The sequence below is a fragment of the Nilaparvata lugens genome, chromosome 7 (genome assembly GCF_014356525.2).
Source record: "Nilaparvata lugens isolate BPH chromosome 7, ASM1435652v1, whole genome shotgun sequence".
Classification (NCBI taxonomy): Eukaryota; Metazoa; Arthropoda; class Insecta; order Hemiptera; family Delphacidae; genus Nilaparvata; species Nilaparvata lugens.
The window spans coordinates 23,459,598-23,482,602 of NC_052510.1; the positions used below are offsets into that span (position 1 = coordinate 23,459,598).

General features: G+C 36.5%; 1 protein-coding gene across 4 annotated transcripts in view; it reads left to right on the top strand.

Annotated features, from left to right (window-relative positions):
* The window catches only part of LOC111046315 (rho guanine nucleotide exchange factor 17), a 216,859-nt gene that overhangs the window by 22,811 nt on the left and 171,043 nt on the right, over window positions 1-23,005 (top strand). For 3 of the 4 annotated variants that reach the window (XM_039432363.1, XM_039432361.1, XM_039432364.1), the window contains exon 2: window positions 20,855-20,956. In XM_039432363.1, the coding sequence (XP_039288297.1) occupies window positions 20,910-20,956 (47 nt within the window). In that variant the 5' untranslated portion in view covers window positions 20,855-20,909. Of the gene's footprint in view, window positions 1-7,378; window positions 7,498-20,854; window positions 20,957-23,005 lie in introns of those variants that run through there. The other variant, XM_039432362.1, reaches the window with a different exon arrangement.

A 23,005-nucleotide genomic window follows, 5' to 3' on the forward strand; every position in this document is an offset into this window, starting at 1 on the left:
GGAGGTACGAAAATGAGGTTATTGAAGTAGTAAATAGCTACAAATATTTAAGAATGAACTTATCATCTGGATTGTCTCTGACTGCTCACTTTCGGGAGAGATCGTTTTCAGCGAGAATTACCCTGAATATGTTTAATAAGCTGCTGACACAAAACAATATTCCTTTCAAATCCAAACTGAATGTATTCGATGCAGTGACCAGATCTACGCTTTGCTACGGAGCACAAGCATGGGGAGGAAAACTATATTATCATGATGTAGAAAAGGTTCTCTTCCTTCGAAAAGTTCTTGTTGGAAGAAGTAATGACAAGGGGAATTTTTGTTGCCAAGGATTGGATGATCTTAGAAAGATTATATAGCATCACCATGTCCGACTTATCCTCACCAACTTATAGCATCAATGAAATGGACGAGAAAATTGAGGAAACATTCCGGAATAATTGGAAGGCAAAGCTGCTGCGAAGTGAGTGCTACTCCTCGTACCGTGACCTGGCGGATGGTGGGAACTACATGCATGAGCCGCAAGACTTCACATTGATCAAATGGTTCCTGAAGGCGAGAACAGAACTTATCCAGCTCAACAAGTATGCAATCAACGAATACGTGAAGCTCTGCTCTCTGTGCAACCTGAGGGAGGAGGAAGATGTGGTGCACTTCATTGCCATATGTTCGATGCTGTGGCAAATCCGGTGCAATTATCTGAGGAGGAGCGTGCTGTCGATGGATGAGCTGAGGGCATTTCTCAATGGTGACAGCTGGCTTGATCTCAGCAAGTTTTGCAAGGCTGCTTGGAGTTACAGATACTCTCTAGTTCAAGAGTTTAATTACCACCGAATGGACTTATATATTATATCTCATATAATGTGCTTCTACTTTCAGTCTTATGTATTTTTTTTTCTTTAATGCTTTTGTATTTACAGCCAACTCCCCCTGACGGATTTTATCCTTGGGGAAAATTAGCTGACAACATTAATTTATTACATAATCACTTTGTATTATTCTTTTTCTTTCAATAAAAGCTCTTATTATTATGATGATTATTATTATTATATTATTATTATTATTATTATCATTATTCAATTATTTCATCACTTACAAAGTGAGCATCTATTATGAGTTATTATTATTATTATGAGTTTGAGGTTTTGCTTGACCACCATTTCCCTGGGCTCCGACCCCCAAGGAAGAGTGACAAGCGATTTTTCCAGAGTGAGTGCTCCACATGTCCATGTGGTAAACAATCATACTGAGTCCGTTACCATTAAATCGTTTGCTCTGAGTAGACGTAATGATCCAAGAATGACAGCCTTCTGCATCTGACCTGCAAGCACAGCAGCAGGTCTCTCACAGGCTGGAATCGTTCTAAGGTTGGCCAAAAATGAAGGTCTCATGCCTCCCAGTACACCTACAATCAACACCACCATTCTCACAGAGTAGCCTGGGTTTAGCCTGCGCAGCTCCATTAGTAGGTCATGATATTTCGTCTGTTTTTCCTCCTCTTTGGTGACAATGTTACCCTCAGCTGGTGCTGAAAACTTATTATGAGTTATTATTATTATTATTATATTATTATTATTATTATTATTATTATTATTATTATTATTATTATTATTATTATTATTATAAGATGCTGATACTGAAGCTGGCTTAAACTTTTATTTGGTCAAAATTGTAATCCATGAATCTATCAATTTTTGAGAAATTTAATAAAAGTTGAAGACAGATTTGAATAAAAACGATGGCAATATTTTATCTTTGAGAATTATTATTGCTGATCTCAATATTAATAATTTATTTTCGTAAAATTGTATGTCGTTCATTTCACAGTTGTATGGAGTCTTGATGAAGTTTGCAGATCATTTTTGAAGATGCCATTTCAATATGTTTTTCAGACAGACCATATTCAAGTATCATTGAAATTTATGAGCTCTGTTGGAGGTTTTATATAAATCATAAGCATATTGTGACATTAGGCGCCAGCCAAACAATACTACTACAATAGGCGAAATATTATCGTGCTCAGCGATATCTAACACTGTGATCACAGTAGAAACATTTTTTCCAAGTTACATTGAACTTTATACACATTGAATGCAGTAGGCCTACTGACTGTAGGATGAGTAGAAGAATTGAAAAATCAAGCTGGAAAGTAGGTATGGAGATGGAGAGAAGAAAACAATAATGTAAGATGGTGTACGTGTACTAAATAGTTGGAAGGACTCGGGCTATATCAAACCAAATTCAACATCCAAATTTACATTCTTATCAATCATCTAATTCATTCATATTTATTTATTTATTTATTTATTTACAATGTCAAGGAAGACTACAGGCATTACGCCCAAATCAGTCTTCACTACTATTTACCAACAAAATGAACATGTAAGAAATGAAAAATAAATGGTTATACAATGAAAGATACGGAAGATGATATTATGATACCAAATTCATACAGTGTGTGGTGCTGTGTAGCAATTAGGTATAAATAACATGGTATAAATATAAGCATGGTGAATGGTAAGCATGTGAAAGTAGAGATTGATTAAAATAAAAATAACTAATAATAATACAAAAATTGAATTATGTTAAATGTAATTTAAAGCTACGGATACATAAATTGGAAAACATTATTATGAAGCAAAGAAGAGAAAATATTGAGGTTAACAAGTCAAGCCATACTAAATAAAATATAAGTGTTACATACATAATCATGTAAATTTGAAAAAATTAGAATAATGTGAGACTAATCTAAGAATTACTAGTTTGAAAGAGAGACAAGTATTATTGAACAACAGATTCATTTGCAAAAATAATTTACAATGCATGCTTCAGAGAGAAAAAACAAAAGAAAATGTAAGTGAGTTATACTATAGTAACTATATATCTATAATAATAGGCTTGGTTAATAATAGGCATGGGGGAATTTACCTTCTTTACCTATAATACGGGGGGAAATAATGGGAAAATATATTTCCAAAAATAAGAGAGAGCATCAGAGCAACTGACTTTATCCCAAAGACTGAGATTGATGTATTCAGTGAACAACAGCATCAATGATTCGCCTTCTAGCCTCACTGGCAGGACCATGTACATCAACTCCATCACAAAAATCATTGAAAAGCCTCAGTGCTCTGTTTAATGGAGAGCAATAATTATGCAAAGTTCTTGACCTTGGGACATGAAAGGTCCTAACTCTTCTTACATTGAAGGAGGGCACCTGAAAACCAATCCTTGTGAGGAGACTAGGTGAATCGACAGTACCCGTTAACAGTGACAAAACAAAAAGCAACGAGAACCTGTCACGCCTAGTTCCCAAAGAGTCTAAATTGAAAAGGCACCTCAAACGTCCAGAGGGAAAACCCAGAGGACATGCTCTTCCGAATTTCATGTAGAAAAGGAAGCGGAGAAGTTTATTCTGCACCCGCTCGATTCTCAATGCATCCAGATGAGTGGAAGGACTCCAAACAATGGATGCATACTCGAGAGCACTCCTGACCAGAGATTGATACAGGGTTATCACAGTATTAACATTATTAAAACTAGCAGAGTTTCTCAGGACAAAGACCAAGAGCCTGTTTGCCCTGCTTATGACGTGGTCAACATGTGCTGAGAAGGACAGTGCACTACTGAAAACAACGCCCAGATCCCTGCACACTGTAACCCTTTCCAAGCAAACACCCTCAATCAAGTAGGAATGACAAATTGGATTAGCTTTCCTAGAGATGGTCATACATTTGCACTTTTTAACATTCATTTCAAGTTTATTCTCATGGCACCACAATGCAACCCTGTCAATGTCAGCCTGCAAGGAATAACAATCGTCCAAGCCTCTCACCTCTCTGAAGATTTTCATATCATCTGCAAAAATCAAACATCTGGAGTTGGGTATCTGGAGGGGTAGCTCATTAATCAGTAGCAGAAACAAAAGGGGTCCCAAATTGCTGCCCTGAGGAACACCAGATGTACTGATGTAAGCACAAGAAATGCTTCCCTGCACAGATACAAAATTCTCTCTTTGAAACAGATAACTTCTGAAGAATTTAATTAATGCAGTGCTGAAGCCTAGCTGAGATAGTCTCTTCAATAATACACCGTGATTGACACGATCAAAGGCTTTACTAAAGTCTGTATAGATAACATCAACCTCCCCACCAGCATCCAGCACATTAGAGACAGATACTGTGAACTCCAACAAATTTGTTACAACTGATCTTCCAGGAAGAAAACCGTGCTGATTTTCAGACATTATAGGGCGTGAATACCAAAGAATCCTATCATAAAGTGATCTTTCAAAAACTTTGGCAAAGACTGACAATATACTTATTGGTCTATAGTTCATGATCTCATCTCTCCTACCGGATTTGAATATAGGGACTATCTTCGAGATCTTCCATCTGCTCGGAAATACTCCAGTTTTTAGTGACAAGTCAAAGATGAACTTCAAAGGCCCAATTAGTAGCTCCCAACAACCCTTGACAATGAAGGCAGGAACACCATCGGGCCCAGGAGCCACCCTCGGCTTCAATCTATCAATTGCTCACTTGATTCTATCCTCTGATATTGACGATATTTCCAAGGTACCACTTGTAATATTATGAACAAAATCAAGCGATTCACCCTTATCATAGCAGGACGTGACCGGTGAAAAAACAGAGCCAAAGTATTTAGCGAATCCTGAAGGAATATCATCCCCAACAAAATTTTCATCATGCAGTGACATCCTCTCACAAAAGCCATTAGACTTGTGTTTATTATTAACAAACTTCCAAAAAATTTTTGAATTGTATCCTAGATCCGATTCTACCTTGATAACATAATTCCGATAGGCCTCTGAAATAAGAGATTTCAGCTCTCTTCTCAGTCTTAGAAATTCATCCATGTAACCAACTGAAGACCGTTTTTTACGCGCACATTTGTTCTTCCTCTTCACCATTTCAATGATTTGGCGAGTGAACCAAGGCGGGTACTTGGACCGTTCACGTGGAATTGATTTAAGAGGAATCGTGGCATTAAAACATTCATAGATTACACTGTAGAAGCAGTCAACAGCCGCATCAACTTCATCAATTCCGTACAAGCCACTCCAGTCGTAATCTTTAAGCATGTTATATAAAGCAAAATAATCTGCTCTACGGAAATCAAAGACGGGAGGAGCATTATTGAGTGATCGTCTTTTCACGGCAATATCACTCAGCAAGTTTATATTAAGAGCTGGATGATGTTCAATATCCTCTGGTACCAGCGGATTGGGTTCGTGCTCTAGGGTTACGACGGGTAAACTACAGAGGACTAAATCAAGTGTACGAAAATTAGAGTTTTGAATACTATTTATAGATTTCAAATCATAAAAATTTAGAAAATTCCCTAACCTTTTAGCGGTCACAGAACCATTAAGAAGATCATAATTACAGTCTATCACTTCAGGTAAATTAAAGTCACCTGCAACAAGCAATCTATCACCTATCACATTGACATAACCCTCAATACAATCGAAATACCTATTATAATGATCAGAATTGGCGGAGTTGAGAAAATAAACAACATTAACATATAGAGGACCATCCCTATCAAATACTTTTATCATTAAACTCTCAAAACTACGACAATCAAAAGATGAATTAATCAAAACACACTCCTCAGATTGGATCTGCCTACGCACCGCTATTAAGACACCCCCTCCGCGACAGGAGTCACTTCCGGGTCGATCCCGGCGATAGACGACATATCTTTCATCAAAGATCTCATTGTCAGAAAAACCGGAATTTAGCCATGTCTCAGTCAGCAAGATCACGTCATACTCAGAAGCAAGTAAAGAATTCAATAATACATGGGTTCTGGTTCTTAAACCTCTCACATTCTGATAATACACACTCAATTCCCTAGAAGCCATCATAATCGACCACCAGCAGCCTACACAAATAAAAGAGAGAAAAAAAAATATATTTATATAACTCAATATAAACAAGCAATATTCAAATAACTCTTAAACAGAATTTTAAAGAAATTAAGTTTCATGAATAACAAATAAAGAATATATGTTGAATTTTATAGTTGATATTAAGATTGTTCAAAGCAAATAATAAAATTACTGTAATTTTAATAGTCTCTATCATTTCGTTTTAATGTTTGTGCACCTGAATGTTTCATCATAAATCATACTATATTATGAAATTAAGAATAATTCAAATTAGGATGTAAAGCTAGGAAATACATGTTTGACGCATTATCAAATCTGAATTTTTTAACAGATTAACTTGGAATTCTACATAAATATTCTGAATTTACCGAGAATAGATATTGGAGATATGATAGATAGATATGGAGATAGGCCTATGCCTATTTCCATTTCTATAATCAATTAATTTTAATTGTATACTTGAACAAAATTATTCAATTTGTGATTCAAAGTTTACGTAACGATAAAAGCCCATTTAAACATACCCATAAGCGATTGCATTAGTGGAGCAAATAATGATGGATAGATAACCAGCGCGCTGGATTTATGAATGTAAGATAAATGCGGGTTCAATTCCCATCAGAATATTTTTTTTGCTGAAAATTTTCAACTACAATGAAGATTATCCACGAAATTGTAATAAAATAATAAATAATCATCTATTTCAGCAATAATTTTTCTATTGATATCAAGTGAATTTGATAGGATAATACTTTTTATTTATAGCATTGAACTAAAAAACTATAATTCAACCTATTTGTGTTTTTCTCCGACCAACTGACTGTTGAGTGTGTGTCAGTGGCCCCTTGACACTCAAGACTCAAGACACACCTCTTCCAGTATTTTTCACAAATCAGTAACGTTTTTCTGCAACAGCCGACCCACAGCTTTCCATGTAGTATTCTTCACTCGTATAAATTCTTCATGAAGACGTACTGTCTAGTTTTTTCTCAGAAAGGACAAGGACAATATAGTATGATAATACTGTACTGACTGATTTCGTACTCTACTATTTTAGTAGAGTACTATAAATTCTCTCCTACTAGTATACATTCTGCTGCTATTGTATTTAGTTTTAGTTTATCAGAGATTGACAATGGTGTAACAACCGAAACCGGTCTTTCTAACTTAATAAAATCTATGGTTTTTGAAAATTTCTTAGTCTTTTTATTTAATATTTTAGTATACTCTACTACCGTATACTAAAGCATCATATTGTAAAGGCTACTCATAGGATATAGGAAATAGGACGAGTATTGGTGTGGTGTTTGGTGAATCTGTGGTGTTTTGCTGTGCACTCGCACTCATTTATAGCTCGGCGTGTGACTCACTGACTGAGTATGCGCCATGCGCGTCAGTCATCAACACACACAGTTGAGGCGAACTTTTTCAGTTGACTCCTTTTTTCACTGAAATTGCGGGTTTAAAATGTGCCAGTGGTGAAGTAGCTAGCCGACCGTGAAGTGTGCGACAGTTCGACTCGAGTGACCGGTGCCCGGCTCCCCCCATGATCCATGAGTGCAGTTTTGACAGTTGTCTGGGTGGGTCGCATTCATTCACTGGCAACATTATTTATAGGTCACTGTAGTAGCGATTGCCAAGTGCCGACCGTGAGCCACATGTGGTTTACTCTAAAACGTTTCGATATAAATTATAGGTTGTCATGATTTCGATGGGCAGTTGCATATAAATACTGATTATGCTTCAACTATTACACTATAGGCTATACGAGGGGGTTTTAAATGTTCAAATGTTGCTAAAAATAGTAAAATTTTTGAAATGTTTTGTCAATTCTTAACATTGGAAATCCTTTCCCAATAATTCATAGTTGAGAATGATATTGTATCTATCTGTATTAATAAATAAATAAACATGCGATTTTAAAGTGCCGAGATTCTGTTGAAAACAGTAAATTGGAAATTGATTAGATTTTGTTAGGATTGATTACTCCTTTTTCATATCTACAGAAATTGCTTGGTCTTGAAGAAAGTACGATTTAGTTGTTTATTCACGAACTTTGTAAACAATCAAGTACAGTAGTTCTTTTGACTAAGTTCCATTCACCAAGTATATTTTGTGGGAACATTCTGAATTTTTTGAACAAAAACTCTGGTATATTGAACAACATGGTTAAAAAAATTGACTTTCCAAACATGGAGTTTTCCACACGTTCCCCAAAAACCACAAATTTTCCGTATCTTTTCTAGTTTTCGTGCAATTACGGCTAAATCCAGCCGGCAAACTGAAAAATCATTTCCACTTTTGTTGTAGCTAAAAAAATATCGAATAAAATGAGCTGAAATTCAACTCTTTGAGTACTGAATTAAAATTCATCAGAACCGACTAAATTTTTTTGTGGAATTCTATTTTTATTTACCTTCATTCTCCGATTGCCACCACTTAGGCTAAAGCTTTCTTTTTTTATACTTTTAAAGTACATTATTATAAATACTAGGGTCATTTTTTTTCAACTTCCGATTGGCCATAAATAATGGGCTTATGTATAAACGAATAATTTTTTCGCTTAAAGCTACTTACACTTATGATTATCATTCAACATAATAGCCTAAATTTATTGTTCATGTTTCACAATTGTTCGAAATTATGCCATTTGATTTGCTGAACCCTTCGGTTGCACCAGCACCAGCACTGTGAGTCCGAGTTGTCATGCATCACAACTAAACTATTCCGCAAGTCATTTCAAATGTCGTATTTAATTATTGTCTGACACCATTCACGCACGATATTATTAATAAATTATCACGTTTCCTTTGTAAACTTGATTCCTTCATTATATTTATGCCTTGCTTGCAAAAACGAATAACGCTACGCGATTAGCACTTGGCGGCAGACTCAAGTGAGACGGCCATGTTTCGGGGTCTATTAACTCGACAACAAATTGACGATCTGGCCGCTCTGATCACAGGGCGTTTGTTGGGGACGATAAGCTGTTTAGCTCTGTGAAATCATCCCCCTACCGCTTGTCTGTGTCTTATTCCATGTGAATGAGAACACCGCTTGATCGGTGGGAATGTGGATGTATATTCAGTGGCCTCCTGAATCACCCGATCTAAGCTAGTATGATTTCTTTTCATGGGGATACCTCAAGTCAAAGGTTTTCAAGATTGGACCAGCAACAATACAGGGCTTGAAAATACGGATAACACAAGGAATTAGTGCAATAACACCATAACACCAGAGGTGTTACGAAAAATGTGTGCAAAATGATGGTCGCCATCTTACTGGAGTAATATTAAAAAAGTAACACTTTTCCTGTATGCAACCTAATATTCCATTTGTGTTCGTGTTTGTTGGAATTTATGACTTGAAAAATATTTCCTGTGAATCTTATTTTAATTCCTAAAATAGTGTCCCACCTACAGCCGAGAACCATAGAAAGAAATACTCCATCTAGTTAGTTTTCTCTCAGGTCTCAATAGCTCAGCAATTTATATAACATAGGATTCATGTATATTCATATAATTGAAATAATTAGGTGGCACTAGTCTATGGTTTCATCATTTTCTTGGATTTGTTTCATATCCGAACTACTGCTCTTGAATTAGAAACACTATTCTCATTTTGTCCGAAGCATAATTTTAGTAGTTCTCTTTTAGAATGTAATGATCTTAATTCCATTTATATTCTCCTCTTAGTCTATTGGATATAAAATCAGACAATTTATTGGTCTTCAATGTCTGAATTGTTCTATTTTGGGATCTAGGATGAGAGAAACATTGCAAATGTTTATTCACTTGACTTCAAGTATTCTCAGTGATCAGACATGATTAAAAAAAGGTCTTGAGGATATTCACTTCTCTCGTAAAGTATTAAACAGTATTTCCATCTGATATTGGCATTGAAGAGATTTTTATGGTTTTGACTGAAAGAATTTAATGTTTGAACACTATCAAATAGAAACAAACTCTAGACTTGATCATGCTAATTCATAATTGAATTGTATTATTTTGTGACTTGAATTGGAAAAATCTCTAAATTCATCTATTGAATAAAAATTAACATGCATTATTGAAATCAGTGTTGAAGATTCTTCATTGATCGCTTCAACAACTCAACTGGGATATTGTAGATTTCTTTCCTAATTCTCTGTTTTAATTTTTAATTGATTGAAAGCTATTGATGGAATCGTTTGCGACATCCAAGAATAGTATATAGCTATATAGGTACTATCCTTGTGCGACATCCACACTGCACGGCAGTGAATGGCAGCTGTGCGAGTAACCATGTAATCTCACGGTTGCGTTTCCTAGCCCCCCCCCCCATTGATCGCCACATTTGTCCGCCTGAGATTTTCTTTTTGTGGAACTATCAAATCAAAATTGTTCACAAATTGCTATTGTTGAATTGAACAGATCATTCAGAATGAAATTCACAATATACCAGTTGATCGATGAGAATACCGATTTCAATGATGTATTCTTGTAGGAAAAAGCCATCTAAAAGGTGTTATTTTCTAAAAATGGAAGATGCAATAAATGATTCTCGTGGAAGATCTTCAAGTTTTCAATCTTATAAATAGAACTAACATTTTTATTCTAACTTTCGTTTTATGACGTTTTTCAAAGTTTCCGTTATTCTGGGTTAGTCTTTAGAGTTGTATTATTAGAGTATTCATAAGTCTGAACGTATCGTTTAGAGCTTTTGACTTTCAGAGTGACCACATTTTTTTATATAGGCCTACTCGCATTATTCTTCAATGTCATTTACTAACAAGTGTTTCAGAAACCACTTGAAATTACACCTAAAACTATGTAGGCCTATTCATCTACATCTCTCTTCATCATCATTTCCAATTTGGTGGAAATTTTAACAAACAGTGACTATTTAGCACCACCTGCAGGCGGCGCCGCGCCAGTTATAAGGTTAACACTTCCAATTTGGCGGAAATTCAAAACATTTGGTACTTGAGTTTAGAAAGGGCCTAGAAATTTTGTCTTGATCTAGCTTTGACATTAAGTTACATCCAAAATAGGCTCAGAATAGATGTTTTCCTCTCTAGCCTGAAATTCTGTATTACATCTAAAATAGGCTAAGAATAGTTGTTTTCCTCTCTAGCCTGAAACTCTGTATAAACTATGATATGCCCTCGGCTGCTGGACAGTGCATGAACCTCAGCTGCAGGCTGTTTATATGTTGTTTCTTTATGGGGGGAGAGGAAAAGGAGTTGAGGGAGTGAACTGGGCATGAGGATTGATCCCTGTTCAAAATTCTGAGGGAATTAGAATTTTGAGTTGGGTCACCAATTGAGAGGGGATCCCCGCTGGAGTTCTGAAATTCAGATCCCCGGTTGGGTCATCCCAAGGATGGATCCCGGTGGATCCCAGCTTAGGCTCTGATTTCAGAGCCCCGGTCGGGTCATCAGCAGGGAAAAAGAAAGAAAAAATAATAATCACGGTAATGTGACACAAAAGTGAGAAAAAATCTCCCAGAAGCTTAAAGGAATCAAATGGGGGACTTTCTGGTTTAAAGTCCTAGCGCTAAACTGTGTCTCTTAACTGAAATTGTGTCCGGCTTATATACCCAGGTACGCACAAAACTCAAGTGAGAGTTTTGCAGGCTAAGTGAATTTAAGTACTGGTGGCGCGCTCCAGGCGGCCGGAAAGAGAACTCGTTGCTCTAGCATCGAGCGGCTAAAGAGAGTATTAGAATAAAGCGAACTAATTCCGGGGTCGTGTCAATCCCCCCTGCTTCTGAGAGCTTTATTCTAGTTGCATTTATTGACCATAATGAATAACAAAATAAAGCATTTAGGTTTGAAATTGACAATAGTAAATGAATAAGTAGTAAATGAAAATAGTAGATATGAGAATATGTAAGACATGTTTTAAATAGGATTCTTAAAACTAATGTGTGGGCGCTGGCCGCATGTCATCTTGGTGTACCTTGATGGTTTCATTGTTGTTCCAGACCCAGTGGACAGGTCCTTGAATCTGGGTTATGGTTTATGGACCTTTCCAGCTAGGGACTAGGCCAGCATTGACCTTTCGTTCCTTGTTTGAAAGGACATGGTTCTGAATTAGCACCAGGTCTCCAAGTTGATAGAGGGTGGCAGTGACATCATTGGAGTCAGGTCCTAAATAGTGCGTTTGATTGTTGGAACCTTGTTGTTCAGAGGCCCAGAGATGCAGTTGTCACTGTTGGATGTCTTCAACCCAGGGTTGAATCTCATCGTTGGTATGGTGTATCCATTTACCAGGGCATAGTAGGTTTCTCCCCAGTAGTAATGCACTGGGACTGTATCAAGTGGCGGCATTCTGACGGTTGCATAGTGAGAACAGGACGGCAGGCAGGTGGCATTCCCAGTCCTGGTGATGATCTTGGAGCCTCACTCGCAATCCTTTCTTCAGTTCTTGGTTTCTGCGCTCGGTTGGGTTGGCTTGTGGATGGTAAACTGGAGTGGTCCAGTGTTGAGTTTCCCATTGTTTGTTGGTGGCTTGCCATAATTTCCCAGTGAACTGGCTTCCATTGTCAGTAAGTATTATCTTGGGGTAACCCCACCTGGGAAAGAAATGTGTGTTCATTGTCCATATGATAGTTGAGGTCTCACTGTTGGGTAGAGGCAATGCTTCTATCCAATGAGAAACATATCAGTGATGACAAGGATAAATCGGTTGCGGCGTCTTGACAGGGGGTATGGTCCCATTAGATCCAGCCAAATTGTTTCCCATGGGTGTCTTGGTCTGTGTGGACGTTGGGTGGCTGGTCGTGCCTGGTTGTGTCCCTTGGTACAGGCACACAACATGCAATCCCAGTCCTACCTCCAAGTGTTGGCTTTGATCCTGGGCCAAGTGAAGAGGAGAGCTATGCTGTGATAGGTTTCTTTAGCTCCAGGATGACCAGCTAGGTCGTCGTCATGATGGAGGTACAAGATATGTTGTCTCATGTCGGGTGGTACTACATTGCGCCATTTAGAGTCAGGTGGATGCACATTTTTCTCTAACAATTGATTGTGGACATGGTAGTGTGATAGAAATCCTTGATCCGCATTAGTTTGTACATCCTTTGGCTTGTTCTGTAGATCTGTCCATTGTTGGATTGTCTGTGCTTGGTGTGGGTCAGCTGCCTGAGCCTGTGAGAGTTCTTCAAGAAGTTGGACCCAGAATTCAATCTGGCTCAATGTGGGTGGTTCCATCATCCTTGGCTGTTCTTCAGGAGGCATCATTCTATCCAACTCTTCGCATTCATCTCCTTCTGATTCATTGATGGGGTTTCATGACAATGCATCTGCCAGTTGGTTGTCTCTGCCAGGGCAGTGTTCAATAGTGAAGGTAAATTCCTGTAGTAGAATTGCCCATCAGGTGAGTTTGGCCTGAGTGTCTTTACTAGTCTGCAACCAAGTTAGCACTTCACTGTCAGTCTGGAGAATGGATGGCTGATCTGGTAAGGACGATAGCGTTTGATGGTCCAGACTATGGCTAGACATTCCTGTTCATTTATGTGGTAGCATTGTTCTGTGGGATTCAGCTTTGCACTAGCGTAAGCAATGATGCAATTTTTGTCTGCTTCTTCCTGATAGAGTACTGCGCCTAGGCCTTTCTGGCTGGCATCTGTTTGCAAGATGAGTGGCTGTCTGATATCCTGTCTGTTTGATATCCTGGAAGGCTTGTTCTGCTGAGGGTGTCCATTGCCAGGGCTTCTTAGTACTCAATAGTTCGGTGAGTGGTGAACAAAGCTCTGCTGCTTGAGGGATGAACTCTCTTAGCCATCCAACTGTCCCTAGGAATTCCTTCAACTTTCTTCGACTGGTGGGTGGTTCCGCTGTGATAACTTTCTCTGTGGCTTTAGGTTTTGGTTGTATTCCCTCTGCAGTGATATTATGGCCTTGTTACTCTATCTCAGTTCTTCCTATCTGACATTTGGGTGTAGGCACTGTCAGAATATATAGTTCGAGATGCTCTAATACCTTAGCCAAATGTAGTAAGTGCTCCTGCCAGTCATTGGAATAGATTATGATGTCATCTAGGTAAGCATAGCAGAATTTCTCAATGTAACCATTAAGAACCTGGTTCATCATTGTCTGGAAGCAGCTTGGAGCGTTTCAAAGTCCAAATGGCATCATGGTAAATTGCAGTTTTTCCCCATCTGGTGTGGTGAAGGCTGTATAAGGTCGAGAACTGGTGGTGAGTGGCACCTGCCAATAACCCATACAAAGGTCCAGTGAGCTGAACACTTTGGTTTTCCCTATATTCCAGAGGGCACCATGAAGTCGAATTTGAGGAGGGGTGGCTGGTATTGTGATAGCATTGAGTCTTTGATAATCAATACAGTAACGAGATGTTCCATCCTTTTTTGGAACAACCACAATGGGAGAGTTGTAGGCAGTTTCTGTAGTTTCCACAAAACCTCTGGTTTTCAATAAAAGAATTTCTTCTTTGATGATTCTCAATTTCTCAGCTGAGTATCTGTAGGGTTGACTGCTGATGGGCTGTTGACTGGTGAGGTGGATGGAGTGTTGTGCAGCTGTGGAGGTGGTGGTTGGTGTTTGCTCCATAAAAACCTCTGAGTGAGTTTGGATAATTTGTTGTAGCTTGCTTTGGTAGGCTTCAGGTGCTGCCTTTGTTAGTTGTTCTAATGTATCTGGGGTCAAACTCCTAGTTCTATTGGGTTTTTCTTCCCAAAAGATTGTCTCGCATCTTTGTTGTCCATACATTAATTGGTCTGCTTCGAAATCCATGATGGCCTGATTTTGAATGAGTCAAGGTCTACCCAGTATGAGGTCTTCTCGTAAGTCTTGCAGTCCCAGAAATGGAACTTCTTGTACAGTGTGTTGGATTTGTAATGGTAAAGTTCCTTGTTGAGTGTTATTACAGCTGGTGGACTGGCTAGCCAACTGGACAGTGGTTCTAGTGTATACAGTATCTTGACTGGTAGTGAGGTGAGCAAGCTTAAATAAGAAATTAAGGTGATCAAGCGACCCGGCTGGGCTTATTCCTGCATGATTTAGCAAGGGGCCTATGGTGAGGAACCGCTTGGCTATACATAAGGCAAGCGAAGTGAGACTTTCTGCTTGCTATAATGTATTTTGCCATGTGGCGCCAAATCCGTATCTTGCATGTACTTGAAAAATATATCCTTACTCAGGCACTGGCTGCACCAGTCGTATGGCAATGTGTAAATTGTGAAATTATACATGAAATTGAAAAATGTAATACTCTATAAGCTCTGATGCTATAAGCGGAAATGATAGGATGGCAGAGTTTTCAATTATCTGTTGAAACCGCCTTCTACAGTAGATAGCTTCGATTCAAGTTATTCCGGTATATCTGATATAATTTTTATTGTTGTTTCTTGTTTATAATTATATTGTTGCTGGTTTAACATATATTTTATTCATCAAGTAATAGTATCTTACATCACATGGATGGGAAGGGGCCATTTGCTGGCGAGAATGATGTTTTCAGAATTTCATTCCAGCACTGCAAAAGACATTCACGTTCAAGTAACATACACTATTTTTATTGTCATAGTCATTCAATCTCAGCTGTTTTCAATGCATGAAATCAAGATGGTAAACAGCTGTTTGCAGAACAAATGAACATATGATTCTCATTACAGCACACTCTACTTAGTCCAGGCGCTGGCTTACATTGAGCATACATGAGAGAGGCAGAGAATTTGACTTCGGATTATTGTTAGGGGGTCTTTAGTGTATATGAAACTCGATGTCGTCACGTCCCAGGGTGGTCGACAGCTTGGGGGGGAGGGGGGTAAGTTGTAAAAAACGCGCGCTTATAAAATCGCCTGTCCTGCAGTTACTATTCATAGTACAGCTTTTAATTTTTTCTCAAAATTATGTACACATAACTGGCTTTCAATGTGGTCCTGTACATTTTTGCGATAAACCGCATAGTTTTTCCGTAAAAAAATAAAATATCTCGAAAAATGTATTTTTTTATTATGGACTTTTTGTTATTTCTCGAATATTCAAGTCATTAGCCGACTTAGAGGAAAATGCTCCCAATAAACGTTGTAGGCCGTTTCTTCCTGAATCCAATGATATATATAGTTTGGGGGTCACGATCATAGATGCGGCGGTGGGAGAGGGATGAGTAGCACTGTTACGCTGCGGCGCGGTCCTCCCTCATGATTAATGCGCGTAATGGCCTGTCTATCGCATCGCTCCTACTAGTCTATGCATTCAAATTATGTATTTCAGGAACGCTATCTTTTGTATTTTCGGTCGCTGAACACGATTTTTCAACTCTCAAGCCTCAATAATTGATAATTCTCATCATAATATACAAATTATGGTCAAAATTACAAACTTCATCTCAGTCTTCAAGGAGACTAAGAAATGACTGTTTGAAATAAACGAAACTTGGGTTTCAAGAAATATATTACGATTGAATAATGATAATATTTATATGTGTTCATGTTTTATTTCAAATTAGTTTATTGTGATGTGCAGCAGGCTAAATTATTAATTACACACTGGCCACGCTTACTTGATATAGTGGTCAGTTAATTTCCATGAAATGTTTGTGGAATTTCTTAGTTCTTCATGGTGGAAATGGAATTCATCATTCATTCATTATCATAATGATTATGTTTAGAATGAAAATGTTAATCTTTCGTGAATCTTCAGTTTGTCGTGAACGTTTGAGAAATATAATATTTTGAGGAACAGTATTTTTATAATGATATTTCACCAACTTTTGATTGATTCATCCATTATGGTATTCCCGTCCAGACTGTTTTGAAATGGTAACAAGTTATTCAGTATCAAAATTTGTGGATTCGAATAGTTTTGGGCCATGCCTGTTATTCTTCCCCAAACATATTTATATGATTTGTAATTTTATCCAGAAATGAATGAATGAATGAATGTATGTATTCCTGCACTTAGCTAACGTATGGATTATTCCTTTATAGATTCTTGTCTGTCACATTAATAAATCTCTGCCACAGATTTAGAAATCAAGTCTCGATTGTTTGGAGAGCATATTATTGGAGTGATTCTTTTACTCTGCTGCTTCTAATATGTTCACCACCGTACCTTTGTTTGATTTTAGACCATAGACATGAAAAGCTATGTCCACCTGTATCACTCCATCTTTATTGAGAATTTTCATAACTCTTCTCATCACAAAGTTTCCATAATCTTGCAGCGTATTGAAGTTTTGAAAAGTGAAGTAGGAGTTGAATTCAGGAGAGCCATGTCATCATTTTGCGAATTTGTCAACGATATTTAGGGATTTAGTCAAATCCACAACTAGTTTCACTTACAATTTCATGGGCCAAGTGAGATTAAGAGTTTTTTTCAAATATCCATCAGATGTTGACAGAGATTGTGGTTATTGTAGAAATGCATGCTGCACTAAAACTTCAATGCTGAATTATCTTTAAACAGCTACCTAGTAAAAATACAGAGATCAGATCTTTTTGATCTAGAATTAACTAAGACTAGGATTTTTGTTTGATTGCAACGTGGAGAATGAAAGAACTCTGTTTCTTTTTATAGGTGAGAATACACTTTTACAATTTGCCACAACTATGTTCAGATAAAATTCGTTGGAGACCGAATAACTATTTCTCTCTATACGTTCAAAAGAGAATCACACACTTCTTCACTTGCTTCCAGACCATTGATAACATTATGCAGATTCTGTTGTCCATCAGAGTCTTGAAGAAAAATGTTATGTTCTCTTGAGAAGATTATGCTTCTGAAAATCATTCTCATCTCTCATTATTCTTGTTTTACTTCATTCGATGACTTTCTTCACAATCTCCAGTGATATCCATAATGATGTCAACATACTTGAACAGAATATCTTTGATGGAAGATTTATATAGTAGCAGCCATTTTAGGAAAGCCTTTGAAGAACTAGCTATTCCATTCACTCAGTTTTGGATGATCGAATGAGGGTTTGCTCCAAAGCATGATCGGTTGTCACATTTATTAAATTTTCAAGGTTTCATTTGACAGAGTGTCAATGTATTGACTGTATAGAGTTAATGTTTCCTTATTGGAAATTATCTTCTACTTCTATGGGTATTTTTTTAATTTTTTTAGATATAACACAGACTCCATAACATAGTTTGTGTGATTGAATGAAAAAAGTATGGGATCTTTTCTCGTTCAGTTTCTATGTGCAATACCAGAGTCCTTCCTTATGAGCATGAATACAATTTAAGATAGTTTAAACTATGTTACAATAATCAGTCATAAATTTCAAGTAGTCATTGATTTTGCATCGTGATTCTAAAAAAAATCCACAAATAGCTCCTGACTTCTTTCAAATATACTTTGACAATCTCTCATATTTGAACCGTTCATGAGTCCTTGTAGTTGTTTCATTGAATTGATTGCTTGCTCTCACACCTTAATAATACTGATCTCCCCTCAATAGATTTCCAACAGTATTCTCTCCAAATATATCAAATTCAACAAAGATATCTCCCATTCCACTTTCATTCAAGTACCACCCCAAGACAATCAGTCAAACTCAGCCAGATGAAAAGTATCTATTCATAGATATAAGTTACAGAAATCAGATGATAAAGCTGCGTTTACACCAAAGTTATTAACAAAATGTTAATAACTCAATCTTTATATATTCTATTAGATTGAACGGAACTTGGCAAACACATATGTCCATCATGTGTATGATAAGTTATGTTCAATCTAATAGAATCTATAAAAATTAAGTTATATTAACATCTCGTTAATAACTTTGGTGTAAACGCAGCTTTAGAGTTGTATTTCCTTTGTAATCAAATATTTAGTCATATCATTGGCATTATTTGTGCTTCAACTGTAAATTTATATTAAGAAAATATTTTACTCCAGTTATACGGTGCTCTATATGGGGTAGCCTATATTATTTGTTTAACTTACTTGACTTTCGCAATTCCAAAGTGATCATTGAACTAAATCGAATAATTATTCTCTCTTAATGGAATGTCAGTTTTTTATCGACTGAGAAACACAATAGGATTCCTAACAAGATGGTTTATCATTACAATGTAATCATAAATAATGATAATTAGATGAAGTTTGTAATTTTGACCATAATTTGTATATTATGATGAGAATTATCAATTATTGAGGCTTGAGAGTTGAAAAATCGTGTTCAGCGACCGAAAATACAAAAGATAGCGTTCCTGAAATACATAATTTGAATGCATAGACTAGTAGGAGCGATGCGATAGACAGGCCATTACGCGCATTAATCATGAGGGAGGACCGCGCCGCAGCGTAACAGTGCTACTCATCCCTCTCCCACCGCCGCATCTATGATCGTGACCCCCAAACTATATATATCATTGGATTCAGGAAGAAACGGCCTACAACGTTTATTGGGAGCATTTTCCTCTAAGTCGGCTAATGACTTGAATATTCGAGAAATAACAAAAAGTCCATAATAAAAAAATACATTTTTCGAGATATTTTATTTTTTTACGGAAAAACTATGCGGTTTATCGCAAAAATGTACAGGACCACATTGAAAGCCAGTTATGTTTACATAATTTTGAGAAAAAATTAAAAGCTGTACTATGAATAGTAACTGCAGGACAGGCGATTTTATAAGCGCGCGTTTTTTACAACTTACCCCCCTCCCCCCCAAGCTGTCGACCACCCTGGGACGTGACGACATCGAGTTTCATATACACTAAAGACCCCCTAACAATAATCCGAAGTCAAATTCTCTGCCTCTCTCATGTATGCTCAATGTAAGCCAGCGCCTGGACTAACTGTAATGAAACCATATGTTTTCTTTGCAGTCAAGTATGTTTCCTAGTTCTGAAATAGGAACTGCAAAACTGCTACAAAAAAAAAATACCTTCAGCGCTCCAGGTGGAAGTTTTGTCAACTTCCACAAAATTCCTGATTCAGTTTGTAAACTAGGTTATGTTTATAGAATGCATGAAGTATCTTCAGCACAAGCAGATAATGTTTTCTATTTCTCAATTATTCTTCTTTAGATTATTATGACAAAAAATAGTGTATGTTGGACATGCATGTCTTATCAGTGCTCAAATTAAATTCTAGTCGAGGCTAACACATTGACTAGAATCATCATTTTCGCCTGCAAAAGACCCCTTCCCATCCCTGTGACGTAAGATACTATTATCATAATAATTTAAAGAAGAATAATTGAGAAATAGAAAACATTACCTGCTTGTGCTGAAGTTACTACATGCATTGTATAAACATAACCTAGTTTACAAATTCTGAATCAGGAATTTTTCCTGGAAAAAAATATTTTTCCTACAGATACCTTGAAAAGAGACCATTTCTGCACTGATTGCAGGATGCAAAGAATCACTTTTCCACACTAGTGCGCAAAGTAATACTTTGCGTACTCCAGATTTGTAGCATGACAACACAATGAAAATTATTGATATAATTTGGACAAGATAAATATTTAAAACTAATAAATAAATTATTAAAATTTAAAATTCAAAAATATAAAAAAATTAATTTAAAAATTTGGAATTAAAATTTATAAATAAAAAATTATAAAATTTGAAAATTCAAAAAATTTTGAATTTAAAGATTTGAAAATGTATAAGAAAATAATTCATTATTGAATTATCAATTAAATTTGTTATCAATTACGAAATCATACAGACAAACATTGGATGGATTTCAGGACATTCAACCCATAATTACTCACTTTTCATATTCAATGGTAACTGAGGAAATTAGGAAAAATTGAATGTGAAATATGTGCGCAAAGTTCCTTTGCTGCACTCAAGAAACCATTCCGCACTCGCTTACGGCTTGTGCGTAAACGTTTCTTTCAGTACAGCAAAGTGTCACTTTGCGCACTAGTTGCACAAATAACTATTTCCATTGTATTTCCTCATATATACTTATTAATGTGCTTATTCAGTGATATAAACATTTCATTTTAATTTTTGTTTTTGCAGAAAATTGTTTGAAAATCTGCAGAACATAAGGGATGAATCAGGATGTTTTATTATCATGAAAAAATTTCCTTCTCCGCCATCGCATCAGCCAGCTACACCCAGGTAAGTTCTACTGTTGGTACTAGCAGCAATTATTTTATTTCATTCGAATTGATTCTCTATTCCCGTAGCCAATAGGCATTCTTTGTAGGAGTAAAATATAGAAAAAATACAAATTATGAAGAATATGACAGCACATCTCTAGTTGGATGGTTGGATGTACCGGTCTCAGAGTATGGCAACGTTACCTCACCTGATTTGAAAACAGTGAAAAGCAAATAAACTTGAAAGAAATATGTTTAAATGCATTGAGTTATGCACGGCGTGCATCATTGCATGCAATGTACTCTAGAAACTGAACCAAGATCTACTCGGTCAATTACAGTGGATTGATTATAAAATATATATAATATTGAAGAAACAGCATCATATAAGATCTATCACCTCAACGAACTAAAAAAAATTTGGTGTGGTACACTCACACAACTTTCCTTGCTCATTGATCTATAAGCCTCATTCTTAAACGAGAATAATAAATTTAGGGGAATAACATAATGCTGATTGGCTGCTAAATATTTAAAACTACGATCATACTATTGTTATTGTTTTCAGAACACATTTTCCTATGTTTGAATTGTGGAATTTGATGATTTTTTGAAAGTTGTAAAAACAGCTGTTCTACAAATCACTGTTATGTTACTACAAATCACAATATCGACTATGTGTTCTTTAAGGTGCATACAGATATTCACATGAGAAATTCACTTTTAATCAGCTGACTATATCTGCATTTTTACAGAAACGGTAAGATACATATATAAAAAGCTTGGCATCAGCTGATTAAAAGTGAATTGCTCATGTTCGCGGCGCGTACATCTGTACGCACCTTTTGAATAAACTGCTCTACGTACCTACCTCACGCACGAGAAAGAGGTTACAAAGTCAATTTTTTCAAGGATGGGGTGGACCCCCTGTTAGTTTCCCAGAGAGGAGACTTTTGCTAGTTAATAGAGATGATAAATAACTATACAGGGTATGAATTTGAAAAAAATCGGTCGAGTCATTTTTTGAGAAAATCATAAAAGTAATTTAACAAAATTCATTCTTCTCAAGAATATTACGGAGCTCCAGCAATTTTCCCAGAAATGAGACCCATGTCAGTTGATAGGGCTTATAAATAGCTACCTAGGGTATAAATTTAAAGAAAATCGTTAGAGCCGTTTTTGAGAAATCCGTGAAAAACATGGTTTTTCAACCATTATCCGCCATTTTTTTCCGCCATTTTAAATTGAATTTTATTGAATTTCTTATTTTCGGATCCTCATGGTATAAGGACCTTAAGTTTAAAATTTCAAGTTATCGGTTAATTAGGAATGGAGTTATCGTGTTCACAGACACACACACGCACACACACACACACACACACACACACAGACCAAACACCCAAAAATCATGTTTTTGGACTCAGGGGACCTTGAAACGTATAGAAAACATGAAATTAGGGTACCTTAAATTTTTTTGGAAAACAATACTTTCCTTACCTATGGTAATAGGGCAAGGAAAGTAATAGGAAAGCAAAGAACAGAAATGCGACTCTTCGCTCTAGGGACAGTCATAATTACCATAATATATATCGACTATATCAATCTGTATTGAAATGTAATATAATAATTAACTCCTTTATTCAATAGTAGATAATAGCATTCATAGTAGATAATAAACAATAGGAAAATGTTCCATAGTCAGTAGAAAGCGAGGGAGAGTTATTGAAAATAACCAAATGTGCCACATTTTTAGTGTGTGGTGACTGGAAGTGTGGAAATTTATTCCATAAATATTTATTTTCAATTAGTGTTGCCTTGATTCAAGGAGACACAAATTGGATAAGCGTTTTGAAGATCGATAAACAGGAAACATGAATTTAGTAAAAAATAAAGGATAGATTAATAATAAAAAAAGGAAACAAAGAAGGCTGTCGCAGAAGAATGTAAATTAGGATATAATCAATAAGAGAGAAAATCACCTTTTCTTATAAATACTAATTAGTATTTCGGCTCCTCTCATGGAAGCTTTCCATAACTGAAGCCTACTCAAGAAGATGGGAATTACTTG